The sequence below is a fragment of the Rhynchophorus ferrugineus genome, unplaced genomic scaffold (assembly GCF_030347505.1).
Source record: "Rhynchophorus ferrugineus isolate W39M unplaced genomic scaffold, kcgeb_rfMv2 rfM2, whole genome shotgun sequence".
NCBI lineage: Eukaryota > Metazoa > Arthropoda > Insecta > Coleoptera > Curculionidae > Rhynchophorus > Rhynchophorus ferrugineus.
The window spans coordinates 9,936,287-9,954,097 of record NW_027472581.1 but is presented as its reverse complement, the minus strand read 5'-3'; the positions used below and the strand labels follow the sequence as shown (position 1 = coordinate 9,954,097).

The 17,811-nt window shown below is 31.9% G+C and overlaps 1 protein-coding gene across 2 annotated transcripts in view; it reads left to right on the top strand.

The window, feature by feature from the left end:
* The window catches only part of MICAL-like (protein), a 168,282-nt gene that overhangs the window by 51,758 nt on the left and 98,713 nt on the right, over window positions 1-17,811 (top strand). For both annotated transcript variants that reach the window (XM_076393896.1, XM_076393895.1), the window contains one exon: window positions 4,767-4,944. In XM_076393896.1, the coding sequence (XP_076250011.1) occupies window positions 4,793-4,944 (152 nt within the window). In that variant the 5' untranslated portion in view covers window positions 4,767-4,792. The remainder of the gene's footprint in view (window positions 1-4,766; window positions 4,945-17,811) is intronic.

Here is a 17,811-nt window from a genome sequence, read left to right as displayed (position 1 = left end):
CAGCAGTTCCTGGGCGTTTGTTTGCGTGACTGCGGGTGCACTTCGGAATCTGCATCATATAGAGGTCCGTTCCACGGCAGTCCCACTATGAGGGGAGTTATGTGGCGACCGCCACGACTCTTTAGGCCACCACACCTTCACCAACAACAAGTTAAAAGGTTGGCAACGCCGGTGGATCCTGGTACTACATGCGGTTCCAGACTATAAAAGACCATCACGACGAAGTCTCGCCTTCTTTTCATTTCTCCATCCCCTTGTAACAGTGCCACTTCCACAGCGCTACCGTACTTCCATTACCTAACCTAATATCCTATCAAATCTCCCGTCGACCACATGTATATATTATAAGTTAAAATAAACAAGCTTGATTAAACCAGTGTTCTTAGTTGTCGTGCAAATTCCTTTCAAAAATTGTAGTGAGTGTTCGGACAAACCATCGCAGCGGCAGCCACACATTTCGACCGACTGACTGAACCGACGAACATTCCTACACCTTCAAATCAGTCGACACCGTTTTGAACCAGGGCGACGTAGTTAACTATCCCACGGAGTTTTTAAATTCACTTGTATTGCCTGGATTACCACCTCACAATTTGCAGTTAAAAGTAGGATCAGTTGTCATCATGCTGTGTAATATTAATCAACCACGACTGTGCAATGGAACAAGACGCGTTGCGAAAAAGATTAATAACGTCATTGAGGCAACAATCATAAAGGGAAAATACAAAGGAAAAGATGTCTTGATCCCGCGTATACCGACGGATTTACCATTCGATTTTTAACGTTTACAATTTCCAGTACGTCTGGCTTTTGCGATGTCCAAAAATAAATCTCAAGGCCAGCCGTTGAAAGTTTGCGGAATCAACTTAGAGTTTCCTTGTTTCGCGCATGGACAATTATACGTCGCGTGTTCACGCGTCAGGAAAGCATCATCTTTGTTTACTTACGTACCACAAAACAAAACAAAAAAGATATTTTATCAGAAAACTTTAAATTGATTAAGAAACTGTATCATAACTATGTGTGTCTGTAAATATGTAATTGAAACCTTATAAATAGCTAGTATTTCAGGAAAACTTGGTTTTTTAAGTATGAAACATCATGTGTAATTAATCGAAAATAATTATAAAAATTCATTCACACCGAGCATTTTTTTTTATTAATTACGAAGTCTGCCGGGTCAACTAGTAGATTTATAAAAATGCATTTATTTTTATATTTGACCCCAGATTAATCCATTACTTGATATTTTTTAAAAGTTTGTTGATATATTATTACTAGTAATTGCTGACTTGCAAGGTCTCCACAGTGGCTTAAAATTAAGTAATCTAGGAAGACCCATTGGCCCTTACTTAGTCTCTAATAATATAATAATTAGTAGTACTTTTCAGTGTCTTTACTATTTAGTACACTTCATTACACAACTGCAAAAGATCACATAGTGTCGTTCTCTTAGGTCTGCGTTCTAGTTCAGTGGGATTTTATTCCGAAATACTTGTACTATGTTGATATTTCTTCTCACAGAACATCTGCATAACTGAATTCCATAGATCCATATAGATTTTAGTATATGGTTATAGAGGAACAACTTTGTTTCACAATAATATAGCAGCATTTTGGTACGATATTTTTCAAGATTGTTAATATAATAGGGTGAAAGATCAAAGTTCTATTGTATTGTCTATATTTATTGTAGTATATTCTTTAAAAATAGCAATTAACATAGTATATAAGTATATAACAAGTTATAAATTGCATGTTAATAGTATTGAGTAATTATTTATTTCCTTTTCTTTTTTAAAGTTAGTACGTGAAGGAATTTGTAATATCTCGGTCTTGCTTATACTATCGTTGAAAAATATAGGCACATATAAAATTAACTGATCCAAGCAATTATCTCCGCCCTTTCCTCTCTCACAATTTATACGTCTGACATCACGAATTGGAAAAAAACAGTCGAACCATGAATTTGGCTGAAAATATTAAATACTATTTTCAGTCGCTAGTTTTTTGGCTATCGACTGTTTTGCGACTAAGACTGTTTCGACTGTTTTCAGTTGACAGGTCCCATCGACGTTTTTCAAAACATATTTTGGAACATTTGTAATATCCCCTTGTCTAAATTTGCTACAGCTTATAAAAATATTAATTATATACCATTTTTTATTAATAATCTAATAAACCATGTCGGATTTTAGTCAAACAAATTTCGTTAGGCATTTGTTATTTATATTAATTAGCATGCCTTATGTTTGATTAAAAATTCATAATATTACGTTTATACAAAGATGAAGTGCATATTAGCATATAAAATGTTAATATACAATATTAAATATTAATTCGCAGTCCATAAATGCTAATTATAAAACTTTATTATAACGTCTGAGTGGTATGATACCTGATATATCATGAAATATAAGTTAATGTTAACTAAAACGTAAAATCCTTTGAATTATTAATGATACTCCTTATTTCGATAATTAATTCATTAAGATTAAGTTTTCGGTTTGCTAAAAATTTAAATTATATGCCGACAAACGCGTTCGAAATTTTATATCATAATTTATTGCTTTCAAACAAAAATGATTGTAAAACTGAAACGATCACGATGTCGAAATATAACATTTTCTCACAGTTTATGTATGTTTTTAATTGGTTATTGGGTTAATTAATTCAACTTTATAATTATTTCTCGTACATATTTGGATATTTACGGCAATAGATATGGACGAATTGGAAAGTTTACGGTTTTATAAATATATGTCATTAATGTTGAACTAAATGATTAGTGCCGTATTAGACACCGTTAGGTGAAATTGGATAAAATTATGTTAGTTTCGTGTATATTGATATAAATTTGGTTTTAATTATAACTTATTGATTAGACATTACATGCTGCAAAAGAGGTTATTTATAATTATGTTGTTAAAAGTTGGGGCAACCGAATTTTGTTATTTTAAGTTATTAGCTGATTCATCAGAAACATTTTCTTTTTGGTTCAATAAGTTCGAGCATGCGTCGATGCAGTTTTCGGATAATTATAGAATGCATTCGTTCTTGGTTGACATAGTTCATTTTTATTACATATCTACGTAATAATCTAAATATAACTGGTTACGTGCTAGGTATATTCCTGATTAAAAGACTCTTTTAAAATAAAAAACATTGAATTATATTTTAATATAACAAATAATCTCTTCGGAACTATATATAGCATTTGCTTTTTATTAATTTTCCTTCTGCTTTCCACTTTACACACTGGCCCTCATATTGGGTAGCTGTGGAAACTGAACATGTTATCATAAAAATTATTCACTTCAGACATCTCTATCTCTACTCTCTACCATTTCTCTACACTCCGCTTTTTCAACATAATAATGGATGCGAATACATTTGTTAATAATTATTGATCATCTTCAAACACTGCTCCGAATCATCAACTCGTCGTTGTTTTTGGTCAAAAGTGAGCTTGCGCGGCACCCACTTTGCACAGAGCTTTCTCATACCCAAATATTCGTGAATTATATGATGTACACGTTCACTTGATATTTTTAGAGTGTCTGCTATTTCATTCAGTTTCAATTTACGATCATTCAAAATCATTTTGTGGATTTTTTAAATGTTTTCGTCGGTAACAACCTCTTTTGGGCGTCCACTGCGTTCACCGTCTTCGGGGCTCATTTCATCACGTCTAAACTTAGCATGCCAATCCTTGATGGTTGATTTTCCTGGGGCAGTGTCGGCATCAAACCAAGTTTTTGCTTCAACTGTATTTTTTCCCTTCAAAAAGCAATATTTTATCAACACGCGAAATTCCTTTTTATTCCATTCTATCCACTCAAAATGCTACAATTCACAATAACAAAAGTTCATATTTATACACGCATCTTTTGAGGCTTAGGGCGAACTGGAAAACATATGGATTTAATTCTAGTAGCGCAATCTATGTGTCAGGCCGGGGACTTTTCAATTGACTTGTTGAACTGAACTATGAACTATGAATTGAATGAATATATATTAAACTTCATATTCACCGTAAAAATTTAACCACATTTAAATATATTTAGTTTCCCATTTCACAAATCGATTGAACAACTTGTTGGTCGTCATTTAAATTTTGACAACTGTCCTTTTATATCTGTGTTACGAGTTTGAATTACTAATCGTCCATTGATTATGATCATTTTACCGGTTTGGTTTCTGTTCTTAACTTACTCCTGCCCAGTTTTTTTCTTGATGTTACCATCTCTAACGAAAATGTGAAAACAAAATTAATGTTGTCGTTAGATTTGCCAGAGACTATTAGACTAGTGTTAAAGAAAAAGTTTATTATATGTAGATTTTAGAATTACACCTGACTAACCAGTACATTTATCTCTATTTTCACGCTTTGTCTGATCATGTTTCTTCATGTTACAACTGCATCTTTATAAGCAATGCCCAAATATTTTGCTTGCTGTTGCTTTTGTGTTAGCAAGCCTCCTGTCTACGAAATCACCATTGTTGACTAAGTTAGAAGAAAATATAATTAAAAGACTAAACTTTACGCTTTTCGGCCATTTGAAAACATAAACAATGGTGTATCCATATTCGTGCTTTGTTATTTACACTTATATTTTAAAAAATAATCAACAAAAAGCAAAAATAGATTCAGTCCGCAAAAGCTAGCTAACTTAACTTAATAAAAATAATAAGAAAAATTGTTATCATTATCATTACAAAATAACAATTACTGTATAACTAATGTTTTTATTTTTTTGTTACAGTTTTAAGACTATTATAACAAGACAAAATGAGTGAGCGAAAGGGAATGAAAGGTTTGGAGCTCTGGTGTCGGAAAATGACGGAGGGTTATCCTGGTGTCAAAATAGATAACATGACAACATCATGGCGAGACGGTCTCGCTTTTTGTGCCATCATACATCATTTCAGACCGGACTTGATGTAAGTATTAAAATATTTATATTATTTATTATCGCGTAGTGTAATATAATAATATTCAAATATTCAAAGAATAACATTTCAAAAAACATTTTCTTGTCTGTTTTTAAAGTGTTCGTAAAAGTAAAGAAAGGTAGTCTTGCATGAGTCGTGTTAAATATGTTTATTCAAATAAGTCACGCCTCAAATAAATCTTGCTTATCAAGTAAAAGTATACATAATAGGCTAACAAAATCTTCTTTTATTATATAATGTTTTATTAAGACAAATTATTTTAAGAGAGAACTTATTATGCAATATTATGCAATTCATATAATAAGAAAGTAATGTCAAGTTTTTGTTATTATATTATTTATTAATATATGTTAATATTGGTAAAATGGATGTCGAACTTAGCTAGAATTAATCTTAAGGCGTTCGAAGAACTTTACAAGCTGATTTCAGAATAATTTAATGTAGCTTGTAGTTTTTGAAATGTCCCTAATAATATTTCTTTATGATTATTGGAGATTCTGATTTACAAGGATTTACATTTCTATATTCTTAAGATTTATTACAAATATGTAGGTCATATTATTAAATCCATAGAGAAATTATTTAATTGTATGTAAGTTTTAACTATTTTTTGAGTATTTTAAGGATTGATATTGTCCTTCAGAGTATTGTTCATCAAAAGCTAGTAATTTGTCTCATAATAGGGGTTAACATTTCAATTGCATTTCAAAAACTGAATAATACGAATACGAATAAACAGGTGATAATCTTAAGAGACAACATTTGGGAAATGCAGTAGTTGAAATACAACTTTCAATGTAAATTTTGTCAGTTTTGAAGACACGATATTCACACGCGATTCACACAGGCACGATATATTGTATTTTTAATTTCAAAAGCTACTGAATCTTTAATTATTAAAATGTCCTTCTAGATATTCTTTTTATCTTTCAATTATTTGGTTTTGGTTCGGTATATAGATAATAACTTTTTCTATATTGGCACTAAATTATTTGAGTAGTTAGACTGACTACTTATGGAATGTCAAATCAGTACAATCAGTAAAGAAACCAGGGTAATTGGGAAAATAAGCCCCTCAACAGTACCATTTTGCTACAATACAAATACATTGTCATTCTCAAGGAATTAACGGGATAATTCAGTGATGAGATGTTAACAGATCCTCAGTCTCATTCAAGAATATACTTTTTAAACTCACAATTGATGTCTATAGTACTATGATATTATACTGCTATGAAAATTGATTTCCTAGTACATGTCATATAAAAATCATTTGGGTAAAAAATAGTAACCTGTAAAACTAGTAGTGTCGTTCATAATGAATTTTCTAAATCAGTACAATCAGTGAAGAAACCAGGGTAATTGGGAAAATAAGCCCTTCAACAGTACCAATTTGATACAGTACAAGTACATTGTCATTCTCAAGGAATTAACGGGATAATTCAGTGATGAGATGTTAACAGATTCTCCGTCTCAGTCAAGAATATACCTTTTAAACTCATAATAGATGTCGTCTATACTACTATAATATTATACTACTATGAAAAAGTCCTATTGATTTTTTAACACACCTCGTATACTATTTGTATAAAAAATACTAAAATATAGAAGTAGTAGTGCCGTTTATTATGATCTTTGGCAAAATGTGATAATTATGCACTGATTACTCTTGCTTTACCCAATAGTTGTTCTTCCAAATTTTTCAATAAACCCTCAACTCACATCATTTGGCAATAGCTCTATTTGCCCGATTTAGTTTCATAGGACATCCGGTTATTCCCCGAACCCGAAAAACATCTTCGATGAAGTTTGGACCAATTAAAGATGTCAAAATCCATCCGAAGAATCCATCATTTTTTACATATTTGTTCAAGTCGTTTTTAAAGGATTATTTATATCCCCATTTCCTTTTAACAGTTTCAACAACTTCTTAGTAAAAATGACACTTCTAACCTTGTTGTTTTTATTATTACGGATGTAGCATTGATGTGTAATACCCATAGGCATCAATAATAATGCTTTGCTCTTATTTTTCTCTATATTTGGTATTCATTTAATTTATAGAGAAATTATATGTTCAATGTCCTTGTTATTGATTTTTTTTTAATTTCTGCCGACGTTACAAATAGACATCGTTATAATTAAAGGTTCCAACTTTATGTTTATTTGTCTATATTTGGGTAATACACCTCCAGTAAGGCCACACTGAGAAAAAATTTCCTCTTCACCTTGCTTCTATTTAGTTTTTACTGTAAAAGGCAACAACATATAAATATTTTATTATAATATCGTCTCAGGGTAATAACCTGCATTGTTATTATAAAACACTCCTTCCCAGTTAAATCAAGGTTGGCTCATGCACGATCCATTGCGATTCGTTATTGTTTCTCTCTTTAACAACGACCAGTGCTTTCAAGTAGGAAATCCAATCATTCTAATTAGCATAAAACTAAAAGAATAAACAAAAGTTCTGTAAAAACGCGTTTTACTCGAGCAAGATGCGTACGTAGCGGGATTGTTTAAGATGAAATCTGCGTTAGTTGGGTGTTACGGCATGTGGACGTGCACAATGGACATCATCACAGTCTGTTGTTCCTTTATGTCGGGACAAAAAAGAGTTATTGTTATGACCAAATATAATAGATTAGCATTGTTCGTGGATAAACTGCAAAGCCTCTGCGATAATCAAATTACGGAGTTTGATTTTTATTAACAGTAACGCAAGAGTTATGGGCTTTTGTAATTTTAACAATCCATTGATGAAAGTAACGTTATTTTTCAATATTTTGTTTTTCCTTGCGTCTATTGTTGTTTTTTAAAATGCCTTCATGTATACGTTTATGATATATTTTAACTGGCTTCAAAGAAGGAGAAGGTTCTATATTCGGCTCTATATTTTTTTAATGATGTTCGTCAATTATTGACCGATTTTCAAAATTCTTTTTTTACTCAAAACAGTGCACTTCCGAGATGTTCGAGTTGGAACCAAGTTCGGACCTGATGGGGGCGAAGGGAAATCGAAATCGACGGAAAACCTCAAATTTCAAATATTTTTTATATAAAATAATCTGATATTGGTGAATCATGTTATTGCTGAACTGATGAGAACCATAACGTATGAGACATCGTAGAGACGTTGTAGGCAACTGTTTTTTTTATGGTGTAATGGTTAGAACGTTGAACCCACACGCGGTGGTGGCGGATTCTATTCGCAACAGGGCAGCAACTTTTTTTTTCTAGTTTAATTGGAATATTTGTCAAATCACCTAGACTAGGTGGCGGACCCCAGGAACTGAAACCTTCCTTATTTTCAATCATTGTTTCTTTATTCCTATTTTTTCACCTCCTTTCATCACCTTTACTTAACTTACCTATTGTAATACATAATAAAATAACTGCATAGTTTATTGAGTAAATATCTAACACTAAAAAAGACAAATAAAATATTTTTAACGAAAATATTGAAGCGACTTCAAAAAATAAATCAGGAACTCACTCAAAATTTAAAAAATATCAAATTTAGATTTTTAACAGCAAAAAGAACCTTTTAAAATAAAATATGTACATAATAATCGTTGTGTTGACTAAATAACAAAATACTTACTTAACCTATCTACTACATATAGTTTGTATTCTACTATATACACACAATTTAGCTTAATACATATCTAAACCTATTTATCTATTTACAATATTATTTTAACTACTACTAACTGATCTAATTAGAGAAATTAATTTATAGGCCTGATATTTTCAGTTAAGACTCTAACCTTTTATATTATTTTCAAAAATTCCAGGATTATATTAGGTGCTTGTATGTATTATGATGAGCGATATCTATTGGTGAAAATGCGAAACAGTTATATAACTGCTAATGCCAATGGTTTTTGACATTTATCTAATAAAATCACAGTTTTCCATTTTGTATTACGGAGTTAGGTATGCTCCAAATGCACACCCACTAGCACTATGTCATTTCTATTTAGACAAATCAGAACTCCAGGTAAACTTTTCTTACCTGCGTTGTCTTTATCTAATTATTTTAGTCAAGTAGTATTTGTTATAATTATTTTTTTGGAATATTTCTTCTCATATCATTATCACTAATGTATACCATCTGAGTTTATGCAAACTTAACCATTTAGTCTATTATATTTTCATGGAATAATTTCGCTTCTTCGGAAAGAAATAAGCAAAATTATCAGATCTCAGGCATTCTATCTGAAGTACTTTTAATTTGTTGTGTTAAAGTTTAGTTTCAAAACTTCATGATTATCCAGACATATTTGCGAAATGACGGGTTCGAATAATTTTTTGCTTTTTTAATGTCGACAGAGCCAGATGCTCATGTAATAAGCCAGTTCTTTATTTGTTATTCCTATTTTAATACTGCTTTGACTTTATTTATTCATAATCACGATTGATACGGAAAATTGTGAACGAAGTGTCAACGTCGACAAGCAACAGATTGCTTAAGAAATTATCATTTTCACATCTTCAAGAGTTTTCGCCTATATTAGACAATTATAAAAAATACTTAATTAACTTAACTTATAATTTTTAATTGGATTCCAAGAATAGATGCCATAACTCGGTAAATATCAATATTTAGATCTTGTTAACAAATTCACCGAAGCATAACGTTAATAAACAGAAACCACATGGAACTCAGAATATCGTTTAAATAAAATACAGGCCTCGTACATGCTGCGATGACTTCATGCTGTTTGCATCCATATACTGAACAAATACATACAATGAGGGAACCCATAAAATGTTTATAAACTGTTACCTTAAACATATACCACACTGTTTTCTTGACCGTACCTTATTTTCGATTAATTATTCTATTATATTTTTAAATATTTAACTATAACTTGTCTGTTGAGAAATAAAACTGCCTTATTATCATTGGTCTATTCTTCTGATAATAAACGAGTACTTTAAAAGGTATTAAAGAATGTTATACTGAAACCATTTGCCATTTGTAAATGCTAATATAACAGTGAAAAGTTTGGTTGCAAAATTCTTGTTTGTTTGGGTTTCTAAATGTTCACTTTTTGTACCCAAAACGGTTAGTAGACACGACTAGAACCTCTATTAAAACAAATTTGATAATTATTTGATATATCATGTCAGAATCACAACCTCAGAACTGGATAGAACTGAAACTATTTTTAAAACGTTTCCTTGATGCTATATAATAACTCTGTTGAAACCTTTTATTGTTTATTGATATTTTAAAAAAGTCACTTATATTTTTAAATATGCACATAATTCATTTATATTTATTTATGTACATTCGACGCAATAAAAACCTGGTACCGATTATGCTATAAAAGTAGCAAAACCGGATAGGACTTCGCTTGAAGCGAAAAGTATGACTAAATCTTTTCTTCTCGTATTTTTTTTTTCTCGATTCAAGGATAGTTTAATATTGCGTACTGTCATCGTGTCTAAATGAAGGGTTGGGACGAGAAGGCGTCAACTTGTAATGTATTTTAATTGTTCTATCGTTTGTAGTTTCAATGGTCTTCCTATCGAATATATGAGCATCGTTATATCTACAGCCGACTAACGGCAATATATATGTTAATGACAATAATACGTGATCTCACTCATTCATTGACCTCAATTATTAACCTTGCTTTCGGTGCTTCTTTTGCTTATAATATATTTTCGTATGTAGTTTTGTTAATATAGTATTGTACGTATGTAACTCTTACAAGTTATTGTAGTTGGTAACTAGTCATTCACATGGATCTGGGAACGACATAATAACAGGTCAAATGAAAAGACTCCGGCCTACCATAATAGACACATTTTTTGGCAAAATTAGTTTTTTTTATTCCTATACTTCCTCCCGATTTGTCCTTTGCTTCAAAATATGTCAAGTTTTTTCTTCATCTGTATTTTGCCTTTCAAAAAGCAATATTTTATCAATACGCGAAATTCCTTTTTATCCATTTTTTTCACAATGACAAAAGTTACTTCACTCCAAATGCTATAATTCACAAAATAATGATCCGACAGCTGTCAAATTTATACATGCATCTTTTGAGGCTAACTAAAAAACATATGGATTTAATTCTAGTAGCGCCATCACTAATATCAATGGTTATCACTAATAATAATGGAGTTACAGTATTAGAGTTGTAGCAATTTTTTATTTTTATTATATTAAGTACTTATATATATTTTGATCAGCATTTGATTGATTTTATTTGATCTATTGGCAAAAGTATGTAGTATTAATGCAAACAATTGTTAAACAACCTAGCCTGACTATTAAACTCGATGGTCTTGATGATTCTCTACATAAGGTAACGATTTTTCATTTAGTGTTATTGGAGTTAATCATTGAAGGCTCGCATTTTCAACAATTTTCATTAGATATTTTGGTCGACTTGAAGAGATCTGCTACCGAAGCCTATCAAACTCTGTTCGAAAGTTACAGTGATAGCACTCCGTCTTATCCCGATTATTGGTTTTGGTTTCAACTTTTTAAAAGAGGTGATTTTGATTTTGTGGACGACAAAGAACAGGTGGAGAACTGAGAATGTTCGAAGACAATTTATTGCAATGCATAATGGACGAGAACCCAACTTAAAGTGTTAAAGAACTTTCAGACAGCGTAACAGTTGGTGAGCTAACTGTAACTGTAACGCAAAAGGTTCAAAAAGGAAGATAAACAGTCGTTTGAACGTGGCGGATTCATTGCTTGCCAGACAAAAAAAGAAGAGATTTTTTCAATTTTATATATATATATATATATACATATATATATATATATATATATATATATATACATATATATATACATATATACATATATATACATATATACATACATATACATATATATATATACATATATATACATATATATATATATATATATATATATATATATATATATATATATATATATATATATATATATATAGGAAAAAATAGTTATTCTTTATAGAAGCATTTTTACTGAATACGAATCGATATTTTTTGATATCCAATAGCAAGTTGGAATTAACTTTACCAACTTGCTATTGGATTAACTTTTATCAACCTGTTACTTTTTATTCTGAATATTCTGGTTTGATTAATATCTAAATATCTGGTGAAAATAAAACAAGAATATTAATTTTTTTTATTCAAATTTAGATTTTTAACACAAAAAAACGTTTTAAAATATAATATGTACCTAATAATCGTTGTAATAACTAAATAAAAGTAAACTAAAAACTTATTCAACCTATCTACTACACGTATTTTATATTCGACTATATGTGCCAATCAAAAGAATTTTGAAAACCGGTGCATAGTTGACTTTAAATGGTGAACATACATTAAAAACAAATATACAGTGGAACATAGAACCTCCTCCTTTTTGGAAGTCGGTTAATAATAATAAGCATTTAACATTACTGTCACAGTAAATACTTTTAATTTTCTTTAAACGATACGATATGTTGATATGAGTCGTTAACTAATAAAAAATACTATAATTAATGAAAATGATTTTAATCAACACTCAATACAAACAAGAACAATATAATATTTTTTACAAAACTCTAGTAGTAGATAAAACGTATTGTTAGCTTAGATAATGCATCATTAGTCATCTTTATAATTGACGATTATTTATTTGTGTTGTAAGAGAGCACTCAAGGTAAATAACTTTCGTTCGATTACCACCAATCATATTAATTATGATCAACAATTATTCTGGGCTAGGCTTCCAGCAGATGCTTACCTAACCAAGCATCTCTTTATTGTGTTTTCGCGATGCAGACAACTTTTATTTTCGCGCCGAGTTTGTTATTATGAAAAAATATCCTAGTTTCATGGCCAGCCACCTGTTTGGCAGGCTCGCATAAATCACAGAAGTCATTTACGTACGTTTATTGAACGTTCATATCTTAGGACAAAGGATTTTTCTGTAATTTTTACACGTTGTTCGATTATAATCGGTTTTCCTGTAGTAATTGTGGATTATATAGTAATATTTTATATGGCTTAATTTTTATTATTTTCTATTTTTTGCTCAATTAAGTATTATTTTTTGCATGTAATTTCATTAATGAAAATACGAGGCACCAACGTAAACAACTCTTGGACAACCTGACTTAACTGTTAAATTCGATGGTTTTGACATTTTTCGTCATATAATAACATTTTTCCATTTAGTATTATCGAATTATTCATTTCCTTTGTTCTTTTACTTGAAGAAATCTGCTGACGAGGTCTATCCAGCACTTTTAGAAGCTTATGGTGATGCAGCTCCGTCACATTCCAATTGTTAATTCTGATTTAAGTGATTTAAAAATGGTCGGAAGACTACAATATTCAAAGGCAGTGAATTGCAAAACTTATTAGATGAGAATCCGGCTCAAACGCTCAATAAATTTTGAGCCAACCTAACACTTGATGAATGCATTGGCTCATCTCAGTTTCACTGCTTGCCAGGCGAAAAAGGAGAGTTTTGTAAGGCGCATTGCGACTGGCACTGAAAAGGGATCCACTACGACAATCCCAAGCGAAAAAAGATATGTTGATCCAGGAAAGTCACCAATATCGGCGCCGAACAGGAGTATTCTTGGTCATAAAGTATTTCTGTGCATATGGTAGCATCAGCAAGGATTACTGTCGATATCTGCCATGTCCATTGATTGAACGACGTATTGCAAAAAAAAACAGATATAGCCAATAACTAGCACAGAGTAATCTTCTTGCACGACAGCACTCAGCAACATCTTGCTCGAGCTGTGATAGCCAGCGTACTAACCAGACATAACGCCTTTTGATTACCATTTATTATACCACAATACCACAACGATTCTTGGCATGTTTTTTAATAGGCTCGTTAATAGTGCCCATTTCCAAATCCTTTGTAGTCCTCTTTCTGTGATATCACGTCTATTTAGCTCTACTCGACAGTAACTTACAACAAGAAGTAAATCTAAAAAGCTATTTTTAAGACTGCAGTTAAAATTCTACGACTTCCACCAAAAAATCACACAATAGAGCATATTGAAGATTTGATGCAGTGATTTTTTTCGTAGACCACTAGTATTATTTACATTTCAATTTTTGTCTTCTTCTCATGTGGTTATTCGTCCTTCCATTATTCCTATCTGCTTGTTTATACATGGCGAACATTTTCTGTCGTTGAGTTTGATACTTCATTTTCTGAGCCAATCGAAAAGACAACTTTTTTTAACATATTTAATAAAACAAATGGTGTTTTAAAACAGATATAACATTACCATCGATTAAATTGTATTCTGATATTGCAGTCAAACAATTTTTATTAATTCAATTTCGAAAATTATATAATTAACAATTAGATCAATGATATGACATATAACACAAATTAAAAGACACTAAAATGTGTTTTTAGTTAAATTAAATTTTTGTATTACGAACAATACCGTTTATTTTCATTTATTTTTACTACTTATTTTATCTATTATTGTTACAAATCGCTGGATATAAACAAAAAGTAATGACTCATGGACACTACAAATTAATCTATAGGTTAATATACTCAACTAGGATGTTAATAATCAAAAGTTAATTTGTACCACAACGACCAAACGCAGTTTGAATAAACAACAAAGGAAATGTTACTGGTCTATTTGGTTTGTTTTTAATTGAAACAATCGAAATTGTTTCCAATCACGTAATCGAGAAGAACAGAAAAGTCTGCCAACCTTGAAGCGTTTATTGAGCTTTTTATTGGAATGTCTAGCAGACAAATTTAAATAGCCAATTAATGGGAATCTCGCCTAAATAAAGCACGGTTGTTACATTGTAATCAACTATTGTTTGTGTTTTAAGTATTTAAAAATTTACAAAGTATTTGTTTCACATCGATATTAATAAGTTTTTCAATCTTGCTATGAGACGTCAAAGAGGATATACGTCAACTGCGTAATCTTCATGAATTAATGATTCTTGATTCCATTTTTATACATCTACTGGAATTTTCAGCCGAGTAAGGATCCTTTGTGAGGAACTCTTATTATGCTTTTGAACTTTTGGTAGTGTTTTCAAATACTTTAGACAATAAACGTGGGATACACAAAAGTGTATAAAGATTTTTCGCAAAAAAGTTTAACCGAAATTAATGGTTTTTGAAGATCGCTGAAATGGAAAGCCCATGAACAATCATCCCATCCACTGTATTTACAAGATATTGCTCCTTTCAGATACCCGCTCTTCATATGGATTAACAGGTTAATTGAAGAGTCCCCGGCCTGACACATAGATAGCGCTACTAGAATTAAATCTGTAGGAATGTTCGTCAGGTCAGCCGGTCGGTCGAAATGTGTGGCTGTCGATCCGATTATTTGTCCCAACACTCACTACTATTTTTGGAAGGAATTTGCACGAGAAATGAAAACACTCGTTGAAGAAATACTTGTTTATTTCGATTATCATTGATACATGTGGTCGACGGGAGAATTAACAGGATATTAGGTTATTAGCAAGACGTCGTCGTTGTGGTCTTTTATAGCCGGGAACCGCATGATACCAATCCACCGGCGTTGCCAACCTTTGAACTTGCTGTAGGTGAATGCGTGGTGGCCTAAAGGGTCGTAGCGATCGCTACAAATCCATTTGGTTTTTAGTTAACCCTAACTCTCAAAAGATACTTGTTTAATGTTACAGCTGTCGGATCACTAGTTTGTGAATTATAGTATTTTGAGTGACGCAACTTTTATTATTGCGAAAAAAATGTATTAAAAGAAATTTCGCGTGTTGATAAAATATTGCCTTTTGAAGGGAAAAAGTTTTAAGAGCCGAGTTTCCGGACACTGTTCCATGAATCAACCATCAAGAATTGGTATGCTAAGTTTAGACGTGGTGAAATGAGCACCGAAGACAGTGAACTACGCTACTTGTCCACTACGCCCAAAAGAGCCTGTTACGGGTGAAAACATTTAAAAAATCCACACAATGATTTTGAATGATCGTAAATTGAAATTGATTGAAATAGTAGACACTCTAAAAATATCAACTGAACGTGTATATCATATCATTCACGAATATTTGGGTATGAGAAAGCTCTGTGCAAAGTGGGTGCCGCGCGAGCTCACTTTTGACCAACATCAACGACGAGTTGATGATTCGGAGCAGTGTTTGAAGATGTTCAAGCGTAATAAGCCCGAGTTTTTGCGTCGATATGTGACAATGGATGAAACATGGCTCCATCATTTCACTCGGAAGTCCAATCGACAGTCATATAAGTGGACTGCACACGATGGACCCGCTCCAAAGCGTGGGAAAATGCAACAGTCGGCTGGAAAGATTATGGCGTCTGTGGTCTAGGATGTGCATGGAATAATTTTCATTGACTGCCTTAAAAAGGAAGGACCATCAATAGCGACTATTACATAGACAGTTTGAAGGACGAAATCGCCAAAAAACGGCCGCATTTGAAGAAAAGGAGAGTGCTGCTTCACCAAGACAATGATCCGTGTCACAAGTCAGTGAAAACAATGCCAAAAATTCATGAATTGGGCTTCGAGTTGCTTCCTCATCCACCGTATTCTCCAGATCTAACCCCTAGCGACTATTTCCTGTTCTCATATCTCAAAAGATTGCTTGCTGGGAAGAAATTTTCGTAGAATGAAGAAGTGATCGCCCGAACCTGAGACCTATTTTGAAGCAAAGGACAAATCGTACAAACGACAAAAATGGTATCGAATACTTGGAGGATCGCTATAATCAGTGTATCACCCTTGAAGGGATTTATGTTGAACAATAAATTTATGTTAATAATTTGATTATAGTATCGATTTATTTCCGTATTTTAACCATGTTACTCAATCGAAAGAAGATCTGAAATAAGAACCTCTTTAGTTACAGCTCACGCATTTTCCACAACAAATTCACTTTTAAATATAACGGGACAAGTGTTCATCACGGTTTACAGCTCCATATCCCTTAATCGAAACCGAAAGTAGCTTTTTATTCGCTCACCGGGCAAATATTAAGACTCTCTTAAAGAACACAGTTGATGTTCAATGTCGTTACTTCGTTAACTTCAGTCAGTACGATTAAGGCGTACAGTATGAATGAATAAACGAACCGATTGAGGCGGGAAGCCGTATTGTGCGCAGTTAAATCGTTCGAGATGTCTGGTTTTATCGCAATGAGAAAGCAAAACCCGTCCGGAGACCGGTTTTTTATCAGCTGCAACTATGTAATGATTTTCGACGAGTTAATTTGTTACTTTACATAAAACCGTGAAAACGAGCTTGGGAGCTTCGGCAATTAAATATGACTTTTTGTCCCAAAAAAATACCGATGATGGTTATACGAGACTCTCTAGTTTTTTCCTCTTTTATTTATTCGACCTTCTTTCATTTTTTCGATGGTCGGTTTTCTTCTACAGTTCCTTGAGATAATTACAATTACTATTAATTTAAATTGGTTATATTTTCATCGCATACTGTGTAGTTAATTTAAATTTACTTTAATAATCAACAAGACATGTTATTGCTATAAAATAATAAATATTATAGTTATAAAAAAGAGTTTTGAATTAATTTATATATTTTTCTGTTATTATGTTTCGCCTCCTTCAGTGTATGTATTCTGATCTGTTTTTATTTTAATATACCGTGTTGAATAAAAGATGGTTCATACTGTTGATTCGTTTTCATATCTCTTCAGATTTTTGACACCTTGTGCTTATTTTATTTATTAAATTTCCATCAGTGGACATCTGCAGCAGCAGTTCCACACGGTTTTAACAACTCGTAATATGCTGTACCTTGCTGATATCACTATATGCATAGCAATGCCTTACGGATATTCCGTTGCGGTGGTGATGTGAATGGCCTT